This window comes from Mangifera indica, chromosome 13 (genome assembly GCF_011075055.1).
Source record: "Mangifera indica cultivar Alphonso chromosome 13, CATAS_Mindica_2.1, whole genome shotgun sequence".
Taxonomy (NCBI): domain Eukaryota; kingdom Viridiplantae; phylum Streptophyta; class Magnoliopsida; order Sapindales; family Anacardiaceae; genus Mangifera; species Mangifera indica.
This window is the reverse complement of record NC_058149.1, coordinates 13,732,770-13,754,858: the sequence shown is the minus strand read 5'-3', so window position 1 is coordinate 13,754,858 and position 22,089 is coordinate 13,732,770. Positions and strand designations below refer to the sequence as shown.

General features: G+C 33.3%; 3 protein-coding genes across 8 annotated transcripts; 2 read left to right on the top strand and 1 right to left on the bottom strand.

The window, feature by feature from the left end:
* Positions 1–119: 119 nt before the first annotated feature.
* LOC123195075 (pleiotropic drug resistance protein 1-like) lies at positions 120–6,152 on the top strand. 6 transcript variants are annotated; one of them, XM_044608665.1, is made up of 23 exons: positions 120–152; positions 241–329; positions 413–497; positions 578–737; positions 900–980; positions 1,068–1,117; positions 1,207–1,297; positions 1,470–1,771; positions 1,841–2,122; positions 2,208–2,524; positions 2,609–2,769; positions 2,862–2,965; positions 3,051–3,207; positions 3,279–3,357; positions 3,475–3,634; positions 3,717–4,049; positions 4,139–4,429; positions 4,525–4,608; positions 4,687–4,820; positions 4,906–5,133; positions 5,225–5,396; positions 5,483–5,737; positions 5,819–6,152. In XM_044608665.1, the coding sequence occupies exons 1-23, from the start codon at positions 135–137 to the stop codon at positions 6,074–6,076; spliced, it is 3,891 nt and encodes a 1,296-aa protein (XP_044464600.1). In that variant the 5' UTR covers positions 120–134; the 3' UTR covers positions 6,077–6,152. The 6 variants fall into 6 exon arrangements, with proteins under 6 accessions (XP_044464600.1, XP_044464596.1, XP_044464598.1 ...); XM_044608661.1 differs by having other exon boundaries at positions 3,279–3,386; positions 3,471–3,634; XM_044608663.1 differs by having other exon boundaries at positions 3,279–3,390; positions 3,496–3,634.
* Positions 6,153–6,443: 291 nt separating this feature from the next.
* Positions 6,444–9,514, bottom strand: LOC123195076 (probable protein phosphatase 2C 22). The gene is made up of 4 exons (XM_044608666.1): positions 8,860–9,514; positions 7,984–8,193; positions 7,564–7,775; positions 6,444–7,186 (listed from the first exon to the last, which is right to left on the bottom strand). The coding sequence occupies exons 1-4, from the start codon at positions 9,010–9,012 to the stop codon at positions 6,622–6,624; spliced, it is 1,140 nt and encodes a 379-aa protein (XP_044464601.1). The 5' UTR covers positions 9,013–9,514; the 3' UTR covers positions 6,444–6,621.
* A 1,520-nt stretch (positions 9,515–11,034) lies between these two features.
* Positions 11,035–11,840, top strand: LOC123195162. The gene is made up of 2 exons (XM_044608791.1): positions 11,035–11,301; positions 11,387–11,840. The coding sequence occupies exons 1-2, from the start codon at positions 11,213–11,215 to the stop codon at positions 11,754–11,756; spliced, it is 459 nt and encodes a 152-aa protein (XP_044464726.1). The 5' UTR covers positions 11,035–11,212; the 3' UTR covers positions 11,757–11,840.
* Positions 11,841–22,089: the final 10,249 nt, after the last annotated feature.

The window sequence follows — 22,089 nt, the reverse complement described above, 5'->3', positions numbered from 1 at the left end:
AATTTGTTAAATTTCAAATTTGAAAACGCAGAGTTGGGCTTGATATTCCTACCATTGAAGTCCGGTTTGAGCAGATAAATGTTGAAGCCGAAGCTTATATTGGAAGTAGAGCTTTGCCTACTCTCTTCAACTCCATGGTTAATACGTTGGAGGTAATTCACATTAAAGGATCATCTTGCAGTCTTTTACGGGCAGATTTTTCTTGTGAATTAAACAGGAGATTTTCTTTATGTTTCACAGGGTTGCTTGAATTGTCTTCACATGCTTCCAAGTAGAAAGAAGCCATTACCAATTCTTCATAATGTCAGTGGAATCATCAAACCTCACAGGTTAAAAGCGATGAATTCTCTGAGAAATATGAAGCAAATTTCGATAAGATTTCATTCTAAGTTAACTGATTTCACTTTTGCAGAATGGCATTGCTTCTAGGCCCTCCAAGCTCTGGAAAGACCACATTACTATTGACTTTGGCTGGAAAACTTGGAAAAGAGTTGAAAGTAGGGAAACTATGCACTTGTTTATCTGCTTCATGCGATTTTTAACCTTCATTCTAAAATGGTTACTTCCGAAAATTCAGTTTTCAGGGAGAGTTACATATAATGGACATGGGATGAAAGAGTTTGTACCACAGAGAACCTCAGCTTACATAAGTCAGTATGATCTGCATATTGGAGAAATGACAGTGAGAGAGACGCTAGCTTTCTCAGCAAGATGTCAAGGGGTTGGTCCCCGTTATGGTCAGTAAATTGAACTGAATAAAATTATATGTATAAATAAATAGTACAAACTTATCTATATAAACTAAAGTGTTAATTTGTGATTGAATAATGTGATAGTTTATATTTTTGGCTCTAGCTAGATGAAAAATCATTGATTTATCATATTTTGTTGATTTGCAGAGCTGTTGGCAGAATTATCAAGAAGAGAAAAGGCTGCAAATATCAAACCAGATCCTGATATTGATCTTTACATGAAGGCGAGTGAGACTTTCTTTAGAAAAATGGCACCTATAGAATGTCAATAGTCTATTTTCATTTTTATTAATGGCTAACTAATTTTGCAGGCAGTATCTCTAGAAGGACAAGAGACCAATGTAGTCACAGATTATGTTCTCAAGGTGCCAATTCATAGTCCAGTTTAAAATTTTGCAAGCAAATAAAGAGGCAATTGGCGTATTTACAGTTATTTGTCTTAATAATTTTGCAGATTTTGGGACTTGAAATATGTGCTGACACCATGGTGGGAGATGAAATGATAAGAGGCATCTCCGGTGGAGAAAAGAAACGTGTAACAACAGGTGAAACTTAATAGAATTCATGATAATTTAACATGAAATTTCTCAAAACATCATTAGACAACTCTTATATCGAGAAAATATGGAAAAATAAGAGGATAAGGCAAAATTAATTAAATAGTCTATCAACTATTAAACTATCAAGATAACCTCTTATTTTTTATTATTGGTATAGGGGAAATGCTGGTTGGACCTGCAAGAGCACTTTTCATGGATGAGATATCAACTGGTTTGGACAGTTCGACAACATTCCAAATTGTGAATTCACTTAGACAGTCTATTCATATATTCAATGGAACTGCTCTTATTTCTCTTCTGCAACCAGCACCAGAAACATATGAATTATTTGATGACATAATTCTTCTCTCTGATGGGCATATTGTGTATCAAGGTCCCCGAGAAAATGTACTAGAATTCTTTGAATACATGGGCTTCAAGTGCCCGGAGAGGAAAGGAGTTGCAGACTTTTTACAAGAAGTAAGTCTGAAAATTCTATTACAAGTAGTGTTTTTGAAATTCATGCTGATACATGTATGCCATTTTCAGGTGACTTCGAGGAAAGATCAAGAGCAGTACTGGGCAAACAAAGATGAGCCTTATAGCTTTGTGACGTCTCAGGAATTTGCTGAAGCTTTTCAATCATTTCATATTGGTCGAAAACTGGGTGATGAGCTTGCTACTCCATTTGACAAGTCCAAAAGTCACCCTTCTGCCTTAACAAAGGAGAAATATGGCTGCAGCAAGAAAGAATTGTTGAAAGCTTGCATCTCAAGAGAATATTTGCTTATGAAGAGAAACTCATTTGTCTACATTTTCAAAATGTTTCAGGTGAGTAGCATTTATAATCACTTTACCAGGAAAAAAATTCCTGAAATTAAAGCATCACAATTTACTTTTACTTCTCCATTTTCAGCTCACGTTGGCGGCTATAATAACCATGACACTATTTCTACGGACTGAGATGCACAAAGATACAGTGACAGACGGTGGAGTTTTTCTGGGATCTCTGTTTTTCACCATGGTTATGATTATGTTTAACGGATTCTCAGAGCTTGCCATGACTATAATGAAACTTCCCGTCTTTTACAAGCAAAGGGACCTTCTTTTTTATCCTTCATGGGCGTACTCATTGCCCACATGGATCCTTAAGATCCCAATCACTTTTGTCGAAGTTGGGGTTTGGGTGTTCACAACTTACTACGTTATAGGCTATGATCCAAATGTTCAAAGGTGAATAAAACGAAAGCTCATGTTCAAAATTCCAGTCTCAGTTTTCTGGGGTTTCATAACTTGAAGAAATTTTCCATTTGACAGGTTTTTCAGGCAGTACTTAATACTCGTATGTGTCAACCAGATGGCGTCTGCGCTATTTCGATTTATTGGGGCAGTCGGAAGGAACATAATTGTTGCAAACACATTTGGCTCATTTGCTTTACTAGCAGTCATGGTTTTGGGTGGCTTTGTCTTATCAAGAGGTGAAACAATCATTCTTTAGAGCCTAAAATCTTAAGCCTTTTCAATTTCTTGATAAAACTCTGACAGTGGAAACTTTGTTAAATTGCATCAGCTAATGTAAAGAAATGGTGGTTGTGGGGTTACTGGTTCTCGCCAATGATGTATGGACAGAATGGTATAGCTGTGAATGAATTTCTGGGGAAGAGTTGGAGTCATGTAAGGATAAATTTCTTCTTTATAGTACAGAAGTTTCAGAATTTGAAGAATGAAAGCTGATTCTTTTCATAATCCTGTGTTGTAGATTCCTCCGAATTCGACAGAACCATTGGGAGTTCAGGTCCTGAAAAGTCGTGGGCTCTTCCCACAAGCATATTGGTATTGGATTGGAGTAGGAGCTTGCATTGGATATGTATTTCTATTCAACTTCCTTTTTACAGTGGCTTTACAATATCTTAATCGTAAGTACTCTATGAGTTTTAGAACGTAGGGAGTTAAAATTCTTAAAATTAATTGGAGTTTTTTGCTGCAGCATTTGGAAAGCCTCAGGCAATACTAACCAAAGAGGCCTTTGATGAGAAATGCAATAGCAAAGAAGGGGACTCCCAGGAGCTATCACAGAGGGGAAAAGTCTCTACCGGTGAGCCATTGAGACAATAATTTATAAACACTGTAGCAACTAAAGTTGCTTTAACATTAATTAAGTCTGATGATAATTGTGCAGAAAGAAGAAATGAAAGTCGAAGAAGTGTGTCATCTAAGACCCTATCTGCAAGAGTGGGAAGCTTTTCTGGACAAGAGCAGAACAGAAGGCGAGGAATGACTCTTCCTTTTGAACCTCATTCGATTGCTTTTGATGAAATCAGATATGCGGTAGACATGCCACAGGTACACTAAAATGCACTACTTAAAAGGAATGATGCAAATCATTAAATCTAAATCATAATGAGAGCTTTGAATTGTGGTACAGGAAATGAAAGTTCAAGGTATTCCCGAGGATCGGTTAGAGCTTTTGAAGGGGGTGAGTGGGGCTTTTAGGCCAGGTGTGCTCACAGCTCTCATGGGTGTTAGTGGGGCTGGCAAGACCACTCTCATGGATGTGCTTTCTGGAAGGAAAACAGGTGGGTATATCTCTGGTAGAATTACAATATCTGGGTACCCGAAAAAGCAAGAAACATTTGCTCGCATATCAGGATATTGCGAGCAAACTGATATTCATTCTCCTCATGTTACTGTCTATGAGTCCTTGCTTTATTCTGCCTGGCTTCGGTTGCTTCCTGAGGTCAATTCTGATACCAGAAAGGTATTGTTATATATTGATCAACTTTCTTCTCTTTGTTGATCTTAGAGAATATCAGATTGTTGACAGGACTTTGAAATGATACTTTGTAGATGTTTATTGAGGAAGTCATGGAGCTTGTGGAGCTGAATCCACTAAGGGAAGCGCTTGTCGGATTGCCTGGTGTGAACGGGCTTTCAACCGAGCAGAGAAAGAGGCTGACCATTGCGGTGGAACTTGTCGCCAACCCATCAATAATATTCATGGATGAGCCAACTTCTGGCCTTGATGCCAGGGCAGCTGCAATAGTAATGAGAACAGTGAGGAACACAGTAGATACAGGAAGGACTGTGTTTTGCACTATCCACCAGCCAAGTATTGACATCTTTGATGCTTTTGATGAGGTAATTTATCTTCTTCAATCTTCGTGACTTTACAATCTAGTTAGCTTATCATAGATTACAAGGAATTCAGAACTCATATTTATGTTGCACTGCAGCTACTTCTATTGAAACGAGGAGGCGAAGAGATATATGTCGGTCCAGTAGGCCGCCATTCTTCTCTATTGATCAAGTATTTTGAGGTAAGGCTAAAACATAAATGAAGTTGACAAGTTTCTCATTTTCATCAACTGACATAAATGATCGTTATATTCATCAAGGGAATTGAAGGAGTGCCTAGGATTAGAGATGGTCATAATCCTGCAACTTGGATGTTGGAGGTTACAACAGCAGCCCAAGAAGCAGCTCTCGGAATCAACTTCACTGATATCTACAAAAACTCAGAATTATGCAGGTATAATACCTGTAAAATATCAAAAAATGCTACAATGATATTGCAGAGTATATTTATATATAGTATCTGATCATAAATATGGCAGGAGAAACAAGGAATTGATCAAAGAATTAAGTACACCTCCACCAGGTTCAAAAGATCTTCACTTTGGAACCACATATTCACAGTCTTTCTTCACACAATGCATAGCTTGCTTGTGGAAACAGCATATGTCATATTGGAGGAATCCACCATACACTGCAGTCAGACTTTTTTTCACAGCTTTTATCGCTTTGATGTTTGGGACAATTTTCTGGGATATTGGCTCCAAAAGGTATGGTGAAAAATAATGAAAATTACAGATTTCAAAGAACAAAAATTCGCCCTTTAGTCCCTAATTCTGGAAAAATGTTTTGTCATTGCAGAAAAAGCCAACAAGATGTTTTCAATGCAATGGGCTCCATGTATGCTGCTGTACTCTTCATCGGCGCACAAAATGCAGTGTCGGTGCAGCCGGTTGTGGCCATTGAAAGAACGGTCTTTTACAGAGAAAGAGCGGCTGGAATGTATTCAACTTTACCATATGCTTTCGGCCAGGTATATTATCTTTCTTGTTCTGCAAAATATAATTCATCTTTTTTTTTTTTTTTACCCTCACAGTGACTCAAGTCATTGTGTTGCAGGTTGTGATAGAGCTTCCCCACATTTTAGTACAGTCAATTATATATGGAGTTATAGTATATGCCATGCTTGGGTTTGAATGGACAGCGAGCAAATTCTTCTGGTATCTCTTCATCATGTACTTCACACTTTTATACTTCACATTTTATGGGATGATGTCAGTGGCTGTTACTCCTAATCACAACATTGCTGCCATAGTATCTTCTTTCTTCTATTTAATGTGGAATCTCTTTTCGGGATTCATCATTCCTCGCACGGTAAGTTAACTGATCTCTAAATTTTTCTTTCTACCCTCAAATTTACAAGAGAAAGCCTTAACTAAACTTGTATTGTAACAGAGGATGCCATTGTGGTGGAGATGGTACTACTGGATTTGTCCTGTGGCATATACATTGTATGGTCTGGTAACTTCACAGTTTGGAGATATAGAAGACTCATTAGACACTGGTGAGAAGGTGAAAGATTTTGTGACCAATTACTTTGGATATGACTCTGACTTTCTGGGTATAGTTGGGCTTATATTGGTGGGGTTTACTCTAGTTTTTGGATTCTGTTTTGCCTTTGCCATAAAGGCATTCAACTTCCAGAAAAGATGAAAATGTCATCAACATGTGCACCCATTTTTTTAGTATTCAATTAGACATCCAAATAATATCATCATATGATTAAACACCAAATCATATAATAATATATCATTTAAATACCTAATTAAATACTTAAAATTAGGTGCACATAACATTATTATTTTCAGTTGTATGAAGACCCTTGTCAACTTCAAAACATGCCACAAAATCCAAGCAGTGCCTGCTAGATTAAGCTGGCTCAGTCTCTCATGTGGAGATTGTAAATCTCTTTTTCTGTTCAGCTTGTCATGATGAGTAGAGCATCTTACAGATTCATTTATGTAATTTATGTCGGTTGTATGTAAATATATGAAGAAATGAAAGAGGAATAAGAATGCGATGGCTTTCAAATGAAAAGTTTTTGATTTGACGGAAGCAAACTCACACAACAGTAAATAAAAGTACCTAAGGAAAGGCGTGAACAAGATAAATTGCCGCTGCATATGTTACAGTTGGAACTCGATTCTCTCTAGAACTAAAATTAAATTAGAAAGGGAAAGGAAGTATTCGCTATTATCTCAATTTCCTAAGCTGTCCAAGCAGTTTTGCAACTCTCTCAAACCCTCAGCAGAAAAGCTCCTTTGCACTCTTGTGCGGGGAGCAACCAAGTTTGGGGGAGGCTGGGAATGGAAGCAAACCACAACTACAGCTAAATTGTCTCCACTCTTTCTTTTCAAAGCCTCATCAACAAGATCCCTGCTACACTTGACTGGATCATTGTGCTCCTGAAGCCTGCGCCGAGCGAAATCCACAGCATTTTGGCTCCTAAACACATCCCACACCCCATCGCATGCTATGACAAGGAATTCATCCTCCTCTGTCAGTTTCGTAGTCATACACTCGGGTTCCGCACTAAGTGGCCCACCATCTGTACTTTTCATTCCTTCCATGTGCCAATCTCCTAAAGCACGAGCCACATTGAGTTGCCCATTGAGATAACCATCATAGACAAATCCACCAGATGCCTCAATTCGCTTTTTCTCACTGATGCAGATTGGTTTGTGATCCCTTGACATTTCAATTGCTTTACCACGACGACATAACACTGCACGACAATCTCCAGCATTTGCCACCACCAATGACCTGCAACCACAAAAATGGACAAGAATAAAGACTCTTGGTACTAAACAAAACTAGATTTTGATTATATAAAACTGTGAAGTACCAAAAACCATATTAGATTGTATATAAAGAATGACTTTACCTTCCACTATCAAACCAATTAAAGTTAAATGATAGTTCAAATCAACGATTGAATTTTCAACATCTAGTGTTTATTATAAAATATGTAATTGTATTTCTATCATTAAATATAGATACATAATCAAGCTTTGAGTTAGACATAAAATCAGACAATGATACCAAAAGAAATATTCAATTCAAAAGACTATTAACAACAATTTCAAAAAATAAATCAGGGTTTTTTTTTTTGGGGGGGGGTTGGTAGACAATATACTAACCTCCCAAGAACAAGAGCTGCCAATGCTGTGGTGCCAGAAGCAAGGGTAGCATCCAAGGAGCAAGCTTTTGCAAAAGCATTATCAGTTTGTAGAAAAGCTGAAGTAACAACCTTCTCAATTTCCTTTGGAAATAGTTCATCCTCAACAATAAACCTCGGCAAATTGGCGCAGGCAAAGTTAGCAGCATGCTTTCCACCATGTCCATCAAACATCTGTTAGCCAAAAAGACGACAATGTTGAAATTGCAGAATATGCAATCATAGAAATGTCTTTACATATCATACTCCAATTCGTACTGAGTATCAGCAAAACGAGAAAATATACCATATTCAATTCCCAAGAAGATTCACAGCATGCTTGAGTCCAGAAAATATTAGCAAATATGTAAAATCATCAACAAGAATATTACAAGAGACATACCCCATAAAAGGCACTGGGACCTTCTGTAAAATTCTTCAGCCCATAATCAAACAGAAAATTATCAACACATAAGAATACATCTTCCATGCTTGTGCGAATTCCAATGCTAGCATACCCTCCAGAGCGGACAACTGGAATGAACTCAGTCTCATGATTTTCTTCACCAACTACAGGTTCAACAGAAATATCCACTGTCTTTGTCTTCACTTGCTAAAATCATAGAAATATTCTTCATAAGCATATATATGAAGTTAACAGTTTAAAACAGCCAAAAGTAATGCGTACAACAGACATCCGGCACTCAGCTAAAGTACAGATCAACCTTAAATGCAAATCATAATCTTTAGCTTAACCCAACATGAAGTTAAGCCCTTTATCTCTCTCTATCTCTCATTCTCACTCCTCTCCCTCTCTTACTTAATCTTCTTTAGTCTCTTCTGGCAGGTCTCATATTCTCTCTAGCAAATAATTCCTAGATTCTTGTATCTTATAAGATTTCATTGGTAACAAGTACAATATTCTCATCTTCTTTTATAGAAATTCATCAAAGAATCCTGACCTTATGGAATCCTTGTCATTATTATTCTGCTTTTTTTTTTTTAACGCAAATGTTCACCCCTCTTCTCAAAAAAGAAAGAAAAGACCATTCTAAAATGAGCTTTTTTTATTTTGATATCCAAATCACTCGTCTAAATAAGCCTAATTCAATTATTTAATTCTGCATACAAAAAATTTATGGTTTCCATATATGAACTATATCACATCAACAACAGCACATGAGTTAACTCAAGTCAAGCACATCCACCAATTGAACAAAGGTATGGAAAGTTCCAAAAGCCATTAAAAAATAATATAAATGATAATGTAGAGACTTACAAGAGAAGCATGACGAATCAAGGACTTCTTACAGGGGGCCACCAGTGGATCATTGGTCAAATACTTGCGATACGACGCCGTAAAAGGGTTCGGTGGGCGACCCTCACTTGAGCTCCCATTCTCTCCACTACCAATTCCTTCACTTTCCTCCATGTTGCATCAACATCAACATCAACATCCTCCACCTCAAAAATTACTCAGAAATATGACTCACAGAGTCGATCAGCGAGTTAACTCGGACACAGATTAAAATCAACACAATAAATTTTAAAAAAAGGTGCTTTTAGAAGATCTCTTCTGGGCTGAAATTACGAGGGCGGATAGTCAAAATTTTGACTCAGCCGGTAACCGACGGAAATTCAAGTAACAGTTTTGGAAAAAAAAAAAAAAAACTTTTCTAGGTTTTGACAATGTACAATTCATTGGGGGTCGAACAGAGGATGTTAGCTTCGGAAAATCTTACTTTTAGGGTTTATAGAGATACAAAAACTGGGGTTTTAGAGAACAAACTGTAGCAACTCACTGTGATCTACAGAATGAGAGAGATTTTGGGCGATTGACACGAGGGTGCTGCTTTTTGCTGAACGCAGAGATCTAACTGGTCGATCTTCGTAAAAAACGGTTGCGTTTTTACGCTTTCTGTGAAAAGATTAAATGGGATTTCTTTTATTATTATTTAATAAAAGTATAGATTTGCCCTTTTTTAATGGTTCACCTACTATTCTTGACCGCTGAATTAATTTGGTATGTGATCTGGGTTGGATTTGAGCCCATTAGGCTAAAACTCTATTTCTAATTTGGTTTGTCTTAACCCAATATGACCCATCTTTAAGTAAAACTCTATTTCTAATTTGGTTTGTCTTAACCCAATATGGGTCCATCTTTAAGTAAGTTTGAGTTTGAATTTAAGAATTTTATATTGAGCTTGAATTCAAATTAAAAGGTATTTAATTTGATAAATTCATAAATTTGAAAAAATTTGGTTAAAACAATATTTTTTGTTTAATACACTTAAAAGACATCGTTTTATCGATTTTGACTTTACTATAATACTGAACTATATTTAACTTAATACTATAGTCGAATTTAAGTTTAATTTTACTTAAATTGAATCAAACTCAAACTAGTTTGAATGAAGTTTATTGAGCTCAAAAACGAGCATGAGTATGAGTATGAGCACGACTCTTTTAAGTCAAGTTGAACTTGAGCTAACCTAAGTTCATCTCGATTTGAATCTACCCTGGTGTGATTATGATGAGGAGTGGTTTTAGCTCAGTCAATTCAAACTTAAATCTATATTTAGTTTAATGCGTTATATATGAGTTGAAACTTTAGTTTGATAATTTGGTGCTAGTTTGAGATAACGTTAGTGTCATTCTACTAATTTTTTCTTCATTAATGATTCTTTTTTTTTTTCTAATAATTTATTGTATTTTTCTTCAATATCATTATTTACCAACCTCAATGTATGTATGTGCATACGCATGTGCGTGCATGTGCGTGGGTGTGCTTGTATGTGTGAATATAAATATTATAGGATTAATATTACTTATATTCATAAAATACAAAAAAAAAAATTACATTTTCTCTCCTAATTTAAAAATTTCTAACGTTGACCCTTATATTCGATTGAAAAAAATAAAAATTCAAACCTTAAATCCAACCACTCCCAAATTTATATTGAAATTAGGAATGAATTGTTTTGGATTGATTTTGACAATTGTTTTAAGTTTTAAAGTTTAATTTTTTACAAAACGAAGTAAAAATATATTTAATAAAATTTAAGAATAAAACATTATTTATCTTTTAACAAATATTTAAAATTATAAAAATATTTTTATTTTTTAATATATTTATTAAAAAATTAATTAATTTTATTAATATTATCGGTGTAAAGTGAAAAATTAAAAATTTTCAACTTCTTAAAAAAAAAATTGTCATTTTGGCATAGCCTGCGTGGTAGTACGTAATTATAACTGCAAGCATGTGATTTAATTAAAAAATACAATTAAAAAATAGAACGAAATTGAATAATTGTGAAAAACGTTAGATAATAAATTAGAGAAATCTCTTTGAATAGTCAGCTCAAAAGTTTTTGGAGGTGGCAGAAAGATATTTCCAACACGTTTCCCCAAAGAGGAAGACTGGCAAAAGGCGGCAAGCAACAGCAGATTGGAGGCTTGATTGGAGGCTTCAACTCACAAACGGCCACCGTTGAGGTCCCCCTCACCGTCAACATCACCTACCGTAATCTGACCAACCACCTTCTCCTCTCTCTATATTTATACACACATAAAAAGAAAGCCTTTTTTCTAAGAGATACAACGAAAATCAGAATCAGATCAGAATCATAATGGCTCTTCTTGCAACAAGTTGCTGTCTCAATCTCTCTAACTCTAATCCCCCCTCTCTCCCTTCAAAACCAGCTCAACTACTTCCACGGTAATATTTCATCAGCCATTAACAATCTCCTTCTAGCTAGCTCTGCAACTTCTTGATATATATTTTTATTTATGTATGCATGCAGGCATGGCGCGATGGGGATTGAGAAGTGGAGGAAGGAGTGTACGGTTGGCATGGCGTGCTGCTGCATGATGATTGGAATAGAAGTGGGAAGTTTGGGAGACGCAAGCAGTGCTGTTGTCCAAGACATGAGGTTGCCATTAGCCATTAAAGTTACAGATTTAAAACAAGGAAATTATAGTAATAATAAGGTTGCAAGATGGAGTGATAAAAGAATGTGTCCGCCATGGCATCTGAATTCGCTAGAGACGATTGTGCCTGAGAATCTCCCAAGACCATCTGCTCGAAGAAGATGGGAAACTGTTAAAAATGCCCCCGTTGTTAAAGAAACTAGTGTTAGAGGAAGTAGCAGCAAGGAATGCTTTTCCCTGTAATTTCAACTTAATATTTTCTTTCACCTCGTCGCTATTTACTTGTACCTAATTTCGACGTTTTATTATGAACATTGGTTTACAGTAGAGCAGGCATATTCATATTTTACCCGTTGCTTTAAAAAACTTAAATAATGTAATTCAAGGTCAATTAATTAATATATACATGATAAACTTATGCAAACATATTAATAAATTAATGAGAATAATTAGTACATTAATTAAATATCAAATTATATAAAATATAATTAAATATTTATATGTATGTATATTTAAAACTTAAAGAAGTCCGGAATGAAAGTCAGGTAGTTAGAATGCAGTACAATAAGGCAGAGGAAGAAAGGGGAATAATGGAAGTAGTACTAGATTGGTGTTATTTGATTTAGAAGTTTCAGTACAAGTAGTACAAATTGGAAGTTTTAGTGATCCATTAATTACTGAACTACACAAGCCTGGCCCAATCAGTCTCTTCAGCGTGGACTCTTTCGGCCCGTTTAGACTTACATAACTAAAACTAATAATCAGCCATCACTTTAAAGTAAAATGCTTACACTCAATTTTAAGTATTTAATTTTATATTTAAATAATATATAATTTTAAATTAAAAATAAATTAATATTTAATTATGTATAACTAAATACCAAGTATTAATTAAGTTTAAAGTGAGTTTAACAAGTATAAATTTCAAATAAGTATGTAATCAGGTTTGACCAACTCAAATACAAACACATAAATAATAAAAAATAACACAAGAAGACAAATGACCAAAAAAGACACACCACCAGCAAAAGGATTCCACCACCATTCCATAAGAGATAAAAGAGAGAGAATAAAAAAGATAAATAACTAAAACACACCAAAAGTTTAAAGGAGAATTACTAGTCAATAGATTCTATCATCTAACTCCGATCAAGAGAGAAAGGATAAAGACACACTCATGACGTAAAGGAGAACCACTAGGAAAGAATAAATCCACCACCAATCTCCGATTAAAGTAGAAAGGATAAAGGAAAACTTATACTTAAGAATATAAAATAAACAATTTCATTAATCAAGCTCTAGCTATTACATAGAAAAGTTAGATTTTTATATAGATCTCAAAATATTACTAAACTATTACATTTTCAAATTCAAAATTCAAGACAAATAATAATTTTAAAGATCTCCAAAGAGGTAAAAAACAAGGAGTCATACATGATGTCATCTTTGTCTTTGTCGATTTAGGTAATTCTCGGGCCACCCACTTATCTCTTTGGCCTCCACCATTAATTGTTTCATTTGACTTGATTTAAACTTTCTTATATTGAATTAATACAAAACTAATAGAATTTACATAACAAAACACATAATTAATCTATTACAAGATTAACTAAAACATAATTAAATAAATAAGTATCTTTATTGTGTTTAGATTGAGTTAGTGGGGTTTTAAGTGTTAGAGCTTGATTGTTGATCATAAGTCAAATCCACATCACTTAATTATGTAATGACCTTTTATTCATTATCCCAGCTCGACTCATATCCGATTTTACTTTCATATAAAAAAATAAGCTATATTCATTTCATTGTTAACACTCATTTGCATAAAGAGTTAAAAACTATTGATTTGCCAGCATTATTCATTGATTTCACAAAATGCAATTAAATTATTATATCATTTTCTCCAAGGCAATAGTTGTGCAATCAAGTGAGAGCAATTTAGTATCCAAATAATATGTCATTATCTTTAATGATAATATATTATCTAGATATTTGATTAAATATTTAATACTTTATAAGAATCTGATGTCAGCGTTCAGGTTTCCTGCAATATGAAATAACAGCCTGAACTGTAGATCATATGCGCTAGGGATAATAAATATATATGGACGCCTTACATGATATAAATGGGCAGGCATGGTAGACAAAAGAGAACCCACATAACATCAATGATGAAAACGGATCTCGAGCAAGGACTGGGTCCAAAATTTAAGATCGGAATATGACACTTCTGAAACAACATCCTTCCAAACTTCAGAGCTGGTCAACTTTTTCTAAAATTTGCTGAGTCTCCTTGCAAAAAAGCTGAACACGTGTGAATCTTTTAAGCACATGAAGAGAATTCTAACTTCACATGATAGAGTCAGAGAAGTCATTTTACATCGAGCAGCAATTTCCATTGACATGAGAGTGTATTTAAGAATATCCCACATGATCATTGACTGGCTAACCCTTGCAGATCCAGAAAAACAAAACTGTTCTGTTTGTTTTGGAAGTACATCTTGCCAATCACATGGGAGACATCATCCAGATTTGATGCTGTTTTATTCATTTATCTGAAGGGAAAAGCTAACTAGGCCTCTGCAAAACATAGTTGTGAAAGAATCACACAAACTAACTGTGCTAAGGGTTTTTCTATTGAAAGTGCCCTCCTTTCTATCTTTTGCCTTCGTTTTAAAATGGACTTTTGAAGGCTTCTGCCATTACCACTAGTTGCATGCACTTATATCAACTGCCACTAATTCTATCATCAAAAACATATTACTTGAAAATATAAAGTTTGACCTGTAACCTCCAAAGAAAATTTTTCCTGCATAATTTGTCTTATTAATTTGTGCTTGCGTAAAAGAAGAATTAACATTTCCAATGGTTAAAGAAATCAAACTGCAAACGGGCACAGCCTGAAATATATATGCCACTTCAGTTTGTTTTATCAGTGAACCGAGTAAAATGAGTCATTTATCCAGCAAAGTTGATATTGTCTAAATAATACAGCACTCAGCTAAGGTACAGATCAACAATAAATGCAAATCATAATCTTCAGCTTAACCCAAAATGGGCTCTCTATCTCTCATTCTCACCCCTCTCCCTCTCTTGCTTGAAGATTCTTTAGTCTCTGCTGGCAGGTCTCTTATTCTCTTTTTTAGTTTTTTGAGAAATTAAATGATTTATATAAAAATAAAATAAAATACAAAATTATGACCACAAGCCAAGTCAAAGAAATCTCAAAACAAAACACAAGGAGCACATGGGCGCCCAAAACAGAAATACAGAAAGCCATAAAAGGATAACAAGAGTGAAAGTGCTCGAATCAAAGCAAACTAACTAGGCAAGTGCCAGATAGCCCAATACTGCGGTGATACCTCAAATCTGTGCTTCATGGAAGAGATTCTGACTCAAACAACATCATAAATATCTAAAACAATCTCCTTGTAGTGCCTACGAGTCTATTGAAACACTCGGTTATTCCTCTCAAACCATAGAGAGTAGATAGTGGCAGATAAACTTATTTAAATTTAGTTCTAATAAAAAATTATAGTCCAACGTAAGTTTATCGAACATATATTAATAATGACTCAAGTTTGTTTGAATAAAAAATAATTTAATTTAATTCAATTCGAGTTCTACTTAAATTTATTGTCTACATCAATAGTTTAAATTTATGACTCAGTTTTACTCGAATAAATAATTTGAATTTATGACTAATTAATAAAATAATGTCATTGTAGTTAAATAATACACAAACAAAATTATTAATTCAAACTATAAATTCGAATTAAGCCATAAATTTAAATCACCAATTCGAGTTTTAAATTTGAGCTAAACCAACTCACGAAATTTGAACTATCTATTTGAGTCGAACTCGATCCAAACAAAACCACGAATTGAAATCACTAATTTGAATTATAAATTTGAATCAAACTAAGTAGGGGTTAACGATTCTAGATACCTTGTTATAAAAAGGAAATCAAAACTAATTTATGTTTTTGCAACTTGCAATGCCAGGCCTAGGGCAAAAAATATTTCCCATTTTTTTAATTTATGTTTTTGACACTCAGACGAAGGAGGAGATGTTGAAGTGACTAAAGGATAAGATTAATTCAAGGTTCATTTGAGACGAGGTTATTTGTAATATACTATTGAATCTACTTCAATTAAAAGTGATAATTGGTCAGAGTAGAGACATCAATTGAATTAGATTAAATAGAGGTCTAGCCCGAAACTCAAGAATAAGGCTTAACCTATGGGCCTTCTGAGTTAGGTCATGGGCCTAGATGTTAGACTCGTGGGTTGGCCTAGTCTATTACTATTTATAATATTTTTTAAAATTATTATATAATACAATTAATTAATAATTATAATATAAAAATTATAATTGTTTATAAGAAATAAAAATTTTAGACTTAAAAAAATGAATTTAAGTTCTTTGGATCAATCTCAAATGTATGAGATAACTAAAATTTTAGTTTGGTTAGAATATGTTGTTTAACCTTTATTTATATTTGGTGAAAGAAGTGAAAGATTTAATTATTTTAGATATGAGACTTTTTACAAAGTGTAAAAGTGTAAATATAAAAGTCTTATATCTAAAAAAATACAATCACTTATTTCATTCATGCACTATAAATAACAATTAAGCAAAGTAAAAGACTTAACATGTTGATGAAATTGATTATAAAACTTAACTCATTTATTATAAATAAATTTATCTTTTTTTAATTACAATTTAATTTTTAACATGTTTTCTTTAGTTAAAAAAATTATTTAATAAATTTTTTTTTTTATTAAAATTAATGGATCAATCTATTGTATATAGGGTCAAGTGTTAGACCTTAAAATTTTCATGTGCTGACCTAACCTAAAACCTCATTATTATAAAGGTTTAAAGTCTGCTTGACCCATGGACATGGTGGGTTGAGTCGAGGCCAACCCATCCTAACCCATTACCATCTTTTTAAGTGAAGTCAAACCTTTATGTTAGGTCAGCCTAGTAAAAACTCAAGGATTAGACGTGACCTAAGACCCAAAGATCGTGCTCGTATTGATCCTTATTGGGTTGGTCCACATTGTTTTGTAGATTTCTCCACTAAATTATAAATTTTTATATATTTATATTTTTAAGCAAGTCAAGTTAGCCAATCCATGGGCCCAATCTCACAACCCACAAGTCTAACCCAACCCATTTTTTGTGCCTGGACAATGTGGGCCATGCCAAACTATACGGGCACTCATAAATAAGTCCAACAAGATGCTCGTGCCCACAATTTCAAATCCCAATTTTAATAGAATTCATTCAAAAAAATCAAGTGGATTTATTTGCTACATCAAGAGAAAATGTTGTTGCATGTTTTGTATTTGCACGGATTGTTTAAAAAAGAAGCTCAATATATCTCTCTCTAAAATTAAATTTGCACGTCTATGTTTAATCGATATTTCAATGATGTAATTATATGTACTGAAGTAAACAAAGATTTGAGGTCTATGATTTATAGACCATATATATTATTATTCTCTTCTAATTCTTTTCTTATACCCATTCAACATCAAACTAGAATTCAGTACAGATCCTTATGCAGTTGGTGCCACCTTGACAAAGTCTGATACATTTATCATTCCCATTTTGCTTCTCAAATTCATCTTTCCTGCAAACAATATGCCAGCAACCAAAGAGGGTAATTCCTGCAAATCCAAGGAAAACAACCATGTAAGCTGCAAAACAAACTTTTTGTTTCCAAGGATCTTCAAATGCGGTCAACGTTATCAGTGGAGCATTCTGGCCCAAGTGTCCATGAATTTGAGCTCTTTTATGTAGTTCATTATACTCACACCATTTCCTGTCTTTATGATTTTTAGTAAACAAGTAGTTGAGCCATATCGTACTCAACGCCACCAAATTGAGTACAATGGCTAAAAGCGACACCGTAAAGAGGATCCAGCGGTTCGAGCATTGGAGAGATGTTGAACCATTGCAAATTGCCGTCAGGATAATGCCCTGAAATACAAAATAATAATTTGCAAGCTGAAAAGAAGTTGATCGAAGCTTTTGAAGACGCTCGTCCGTCTCTTTAATGGTGGTTTTCAATTCCTGAAGCTTTTTTTCGTAATTTTCGCTATCCATGAGAAAAGTGAAAGATTAACAAGAATGCAGTTCGTAAAACTAGAAATCCGTTAAAGACCTTTTATATGTTAAATATTATATACTTTCCCAATAGGTGTATTTCTGTTTGGATATATCTACTTTCCCATTCAACCCAATTTTAATTGATTCAATTTAATTTTATTTTAATTAGATATTATTTTTATTTGAATTATATTAGGTTTCTTGCTTCCTAATATTAGATTTCCTTTTTATATTACAATATAATACTATCTACTTTTTCATTCGGTTTGATTTTAATTGAATCTGATTCTAATGATATAATTTTAATTCGATGCTATTTTAATTTAATATATATTATTTTTCTTATTTTATAGAATTAGATTTTCTTCTCATATTACATTATAATACTATCTACTTTCCCATTCAATCTGATTTTAATTAATTGATCTAATTTAACCTAATTTTGATTTGATATTATTCTGATTTTATCTATATATATTTTTTATTTTATAGGATTAAATGTCCTTTTTAGATTACATGTACAGTATTGTTGTAATATATACTTACAATATATGCATGTATATATGTGCACATGTATAGTACTTTTGTAATATATATTTACAAAATATACGTGTGTATACGTGTACATATATAGTATCGTGTTAATACATATTTACAAAATATACATGTCACAAATCACACCTCAAAAATCAAGACCAACAACAAATAAAACCAGAGCGAAAAGAAAAAATAAAAATTCACTGAATAACCTTAAGAAATCTTATTATTATAAAAAAAACAACTGTTTTTATACAATCTGATCTATGAGTTGTATACAACTGCCACCGTTCATCACCAACAGAAACAACTAACTCTCAACAAAATCTGCTTGAATCATGTCTCTGAAATTAAAGATTTTTAGAAATTATGCAAAATTTGAAAACACGTTATGGAGAAATCTCTTTATAACGGTTTTAAATAGATAAACGTATTAAAATTATGTTTTAAAACGAGAAATTAACTAATTTATAAGAGATTATTTGGGTGTTCCCATTAAATGTTCAATAACTAAAGACTCACATTAAACCGTTTATCTATATTAATTATCTGGTTTTATGAAATTAAAACATAATTAATATTACCCTATATCGAAAATTTCTAACATGTATATCATTCATCATTCAACAAAAATTGTTAAATAAATTATATATATATATATATATGAATGTATAAATAAATATTTTGAGACTTGTATATTTCCCTCTCTAAAATACTTACATAGTCCCTCACTATAACCATCAAAGCTCAGTCTAATCACATATTGAAAATCCTCTCAATTTGTCACCCTCTGTATGGTTCTTATCCATGGTTGTAATTTTGAGTCATGGTATATTGATTATCGGGACAACTAAATAGTGCTTCAACTCAAAGCTCAATGAAATCAGATTGGAAGCTTTGACATTTTGATAAACAACTACCAACTAGACGATTTCAACTTTTTGACTTGTAAAATGAAGGAATTTTTTAAGACAAAACAGTAGTTACAATGTTGTTAAGAACGAGATCCATTTGAATTTATGATATAAAATTCTCATAAAGCATAAACTTTGGTTACAATCCTCAACCTGGAATAGAATTGGCTGAATTTTCCATAGGGTAGAGTTATAAAGGCTTAACAGATTCAAGAAAAAAACACATCAGGATACATCAGGATCACAACTACAATGCACCAACAAGAAACATTAATATTACTTGTATTATTTTACAACATTCCAACTAACAGTATAAAATGACAATTATAGATGATATAACCATTGTTATAGCCTGCATCAGAGTTACAGAACCTTGTTATACTAAAGAGACGAGATTTTAATAAACCTCCTTTTTGCACCAGTAGCACTGCACCCTCAGGTTGCCAATTCATGTAACTAGGAAGCATATTACACACTGATTATATTATCAAAGCAAAGTAGCAAAGAGGACCATACACACAAAAATATAGCATCACAACAACTAGATTAGATATAAAGATAAACTTTCAACATGTTTTAATCAATCAAATCTAAAGATTAACACACCAGCAATTGCATCAGTATTGTTGAAGAAAAAAATAGGTATTGAGTTGTAAGCAAGCAGATCTAAACAATCACATCAAAAAAAAAAAAAAAATCTAAACAATCACATCCAAAAGAAAATAAAATAATCAAATCTATTTAAGGAAAAAGATCTAAGAAAGAACTTTAGCACTGAGATAATCAAATGTTATAACCATTGTTATAGCCTGCATCAGAGTTACAGAACCTTGTTATACCAGAGAGACGAGATTTTAATAAATCTTCTCTTTCGCGCCAATAGCACTGCACCCTCAGGTTACCAATTCATGTAACTAAGAAACAGATTACACACTGATTATATTATCAAAGCAAAGTAGCAAAGAGGACCATGCACACAAAAATATAGGATCACAACAACTAGATTAGATATAAAAAAAGTTTTCAACATGTTTTAATCAATCAGATCTAAAGATTAACACAACAGCAACTGCATCAGTATCGTTGAATAAAAAAATAGGTAATTAGTTGTAAGCAAGCAGATCTAAACAATCACATCCAAAAGAAAATAAAAGAATCAAATCTATTTAAGGAAAAAAATCTAAGAAAGAACTTCAGCACTGAGATAATCAAATGTTATAACCATTGTTATAGCCTGCATCAAAGTTATAGAACCTTGTTATACTAGAGAGACGAGATTTTAATAAACCTTCTGCCCTCGGGTTGCCAATTCATGTCACTAGGAAGCAGATTACACACTGATTATATTATCAAAGCAAAGTAGCAAAGAGGACCATGCACACAAAAATATAGCATCACAACAACTGGATTAGATATAAAAAAAAACTTTCAACATGTTTTAATCAATCAGATCTAAAGATTAACACAGTAGCAACTGTATCAGTATCGTTGAAGAAAAAAATAGGTAATAAGTTGTAAGCAAACAGATCTAAACAATCACATCAAAAAAAAAAAACAGATCTAAACAATCACATCCAAAAGAAAATAAAAGAATCAAATCTATTTAAGGAAAAAGATCTAAGAAAGAACTTCAGCACTGAGATAATCAAATGTTATAACCATTGTTATAGCCTGCATCAGAGTTACAGAACCTTGTTATACCAGAGAGACGAGATTTTAAATAAACCTTCTCTTTCACGCCAGTAGCACTGCATCATCGGGTTGCCAGTTCATGTAACTAAGAAGCAGATTATACACTGATTATACTATCAAGAGGCAAACAATGCACACCAGAGACATAACATCACTACAGACTACCGTTTGAGTCAAGCAAGTTTTAATTTGGACATAAAAAAAAACTCTGCAACTAATAAGAGCATAAAATTATAATTCCAAGTGTTATAACCATTGTTATAACTTGCATCAAAGTTACAGAACTTTGTTATACCAGAGAGATGAGATTTTAATAAACCTCCTCTTTCGCGCCAGTAGCACTGCACCCTCGGGTTGCCAATTCATGTCACTAGGAAGCAGATTACACACTGATTATATTATCAAAGCAAAGTAGCAAAGAGGACCATGCACACAAAAATATAGCATCACAACAACTGGATTAGATATAAAAAAAAACTTTCAACATGTTTTAATCAATCAGATCTAAAGATTAACACAGTAGCAACTGTATCAGTATCGTTGAAGAAAAAAATAGGTAATGAGTTGTAAGCAAGCAGATCTAAACAATCACATCCAAAAGAAAATAAAAGAATCAAATCTATTTAAGGAAAAAGATCTAAGAAAGAACTTCAGCACTGAGATAATCAAATGTTATAACCATTGTTATAGCCTGCATCAGAGTTACAAAACCTTGTTATACCAAAGAGACGAGATTTTAAATAAACCACTTCTTTTGCGCCAGTAGCATTGCACCATCGAGTTGCCAGTTCATGTAACTAAGAAGCAGATTATACACTGATTATACTATTAATAGGCAAACAATGCACACCAAAGACATAACATCACTACAGACTACCGTTTGAGTAAAGCAAGTTTTAATTCTGACATAAAAAAAAAAACTCTGCAACTAATAAGAGCATAAAATTGTAATTCCAAGTGTTATAACCTGCATTAGAGTTACAGAACCTTGTTATACCAGAGATACGAGATTTTAATAAACCTCCTCTTTCGCGCCAATAGCACTGCACCCTCTGGTTGCCAATTCATGTAACTAGGAAGCAAATTACACATTGATTATATTATCAAAGCAAAATAGCAAAGAGGACCATGCACACAAAAATATAGCATCACAACAACTGGATTATATATAAAGAAAAACTTTCAACATGTTTTAATCAATCAAATCTAAAGATTAACACAGCAGCAACTGCATCAGTCAGACAAATCTAAACAATCACATCAAAAAAAAAAAAATCTAAATAATCACATCCAAAAGAAAATAAAAGAATCA

Bases quoted from the DNA above. Each gene is read 5' to 3' on its own strand.
- LOC123195162 (XM_044608791.1), top strand. From the start codon at position 11,213: ATGGCTCTTCTTGCAACAAGTTGCTGTCTCAATCTCTCTAACTCTAAT. The intron at 11,302-11,386 runs GTAATATTTCAT...GTATGCATGCAG, and splicing joins CCAGCTCAACTACTTCCACG to GCATGGCGCGATGGGGATTG.
- LOC123195076 (XM_044608666.1), bottom strand. From the start codon at position 9,012: ATGGAGGAAAGTGAAGGAATTGGTAGTGGAGAGAATGGGAGCTCAAGT. The intron at 8,194-8,859 runs GTAAGTCTCTAC...CTATGATTTTAG, and splicing joins TGATTCGTCATGCTTCTCTT to CAAGTGAAGACAAAGACAGT. The intron at 7,187-7,563 runs GTTAGTATATTG...TTGTGGTTGCAG, and splicing joins GCAGCTCTTGTTCTTGGGAG to GTCATTGGTGGTGGCAAATG.
- LOC123195075 (XM_044608660.1), top strand. The intron at 2,770-2,861 runs GTGAAACAATCA...AAATTGCATCAG, and splicing joins TGGCTTTGTCTTATCAAGAG to CTAATGTAAAGAAATGGTGG. The intron at 3,387-3,470 runs GTGAGCCATTGA...ATAATTGTGCAG, and splicing joins GAGGGGAAAAGTCTCTACCG to AAAGAAGAAATGAAAGTCGA.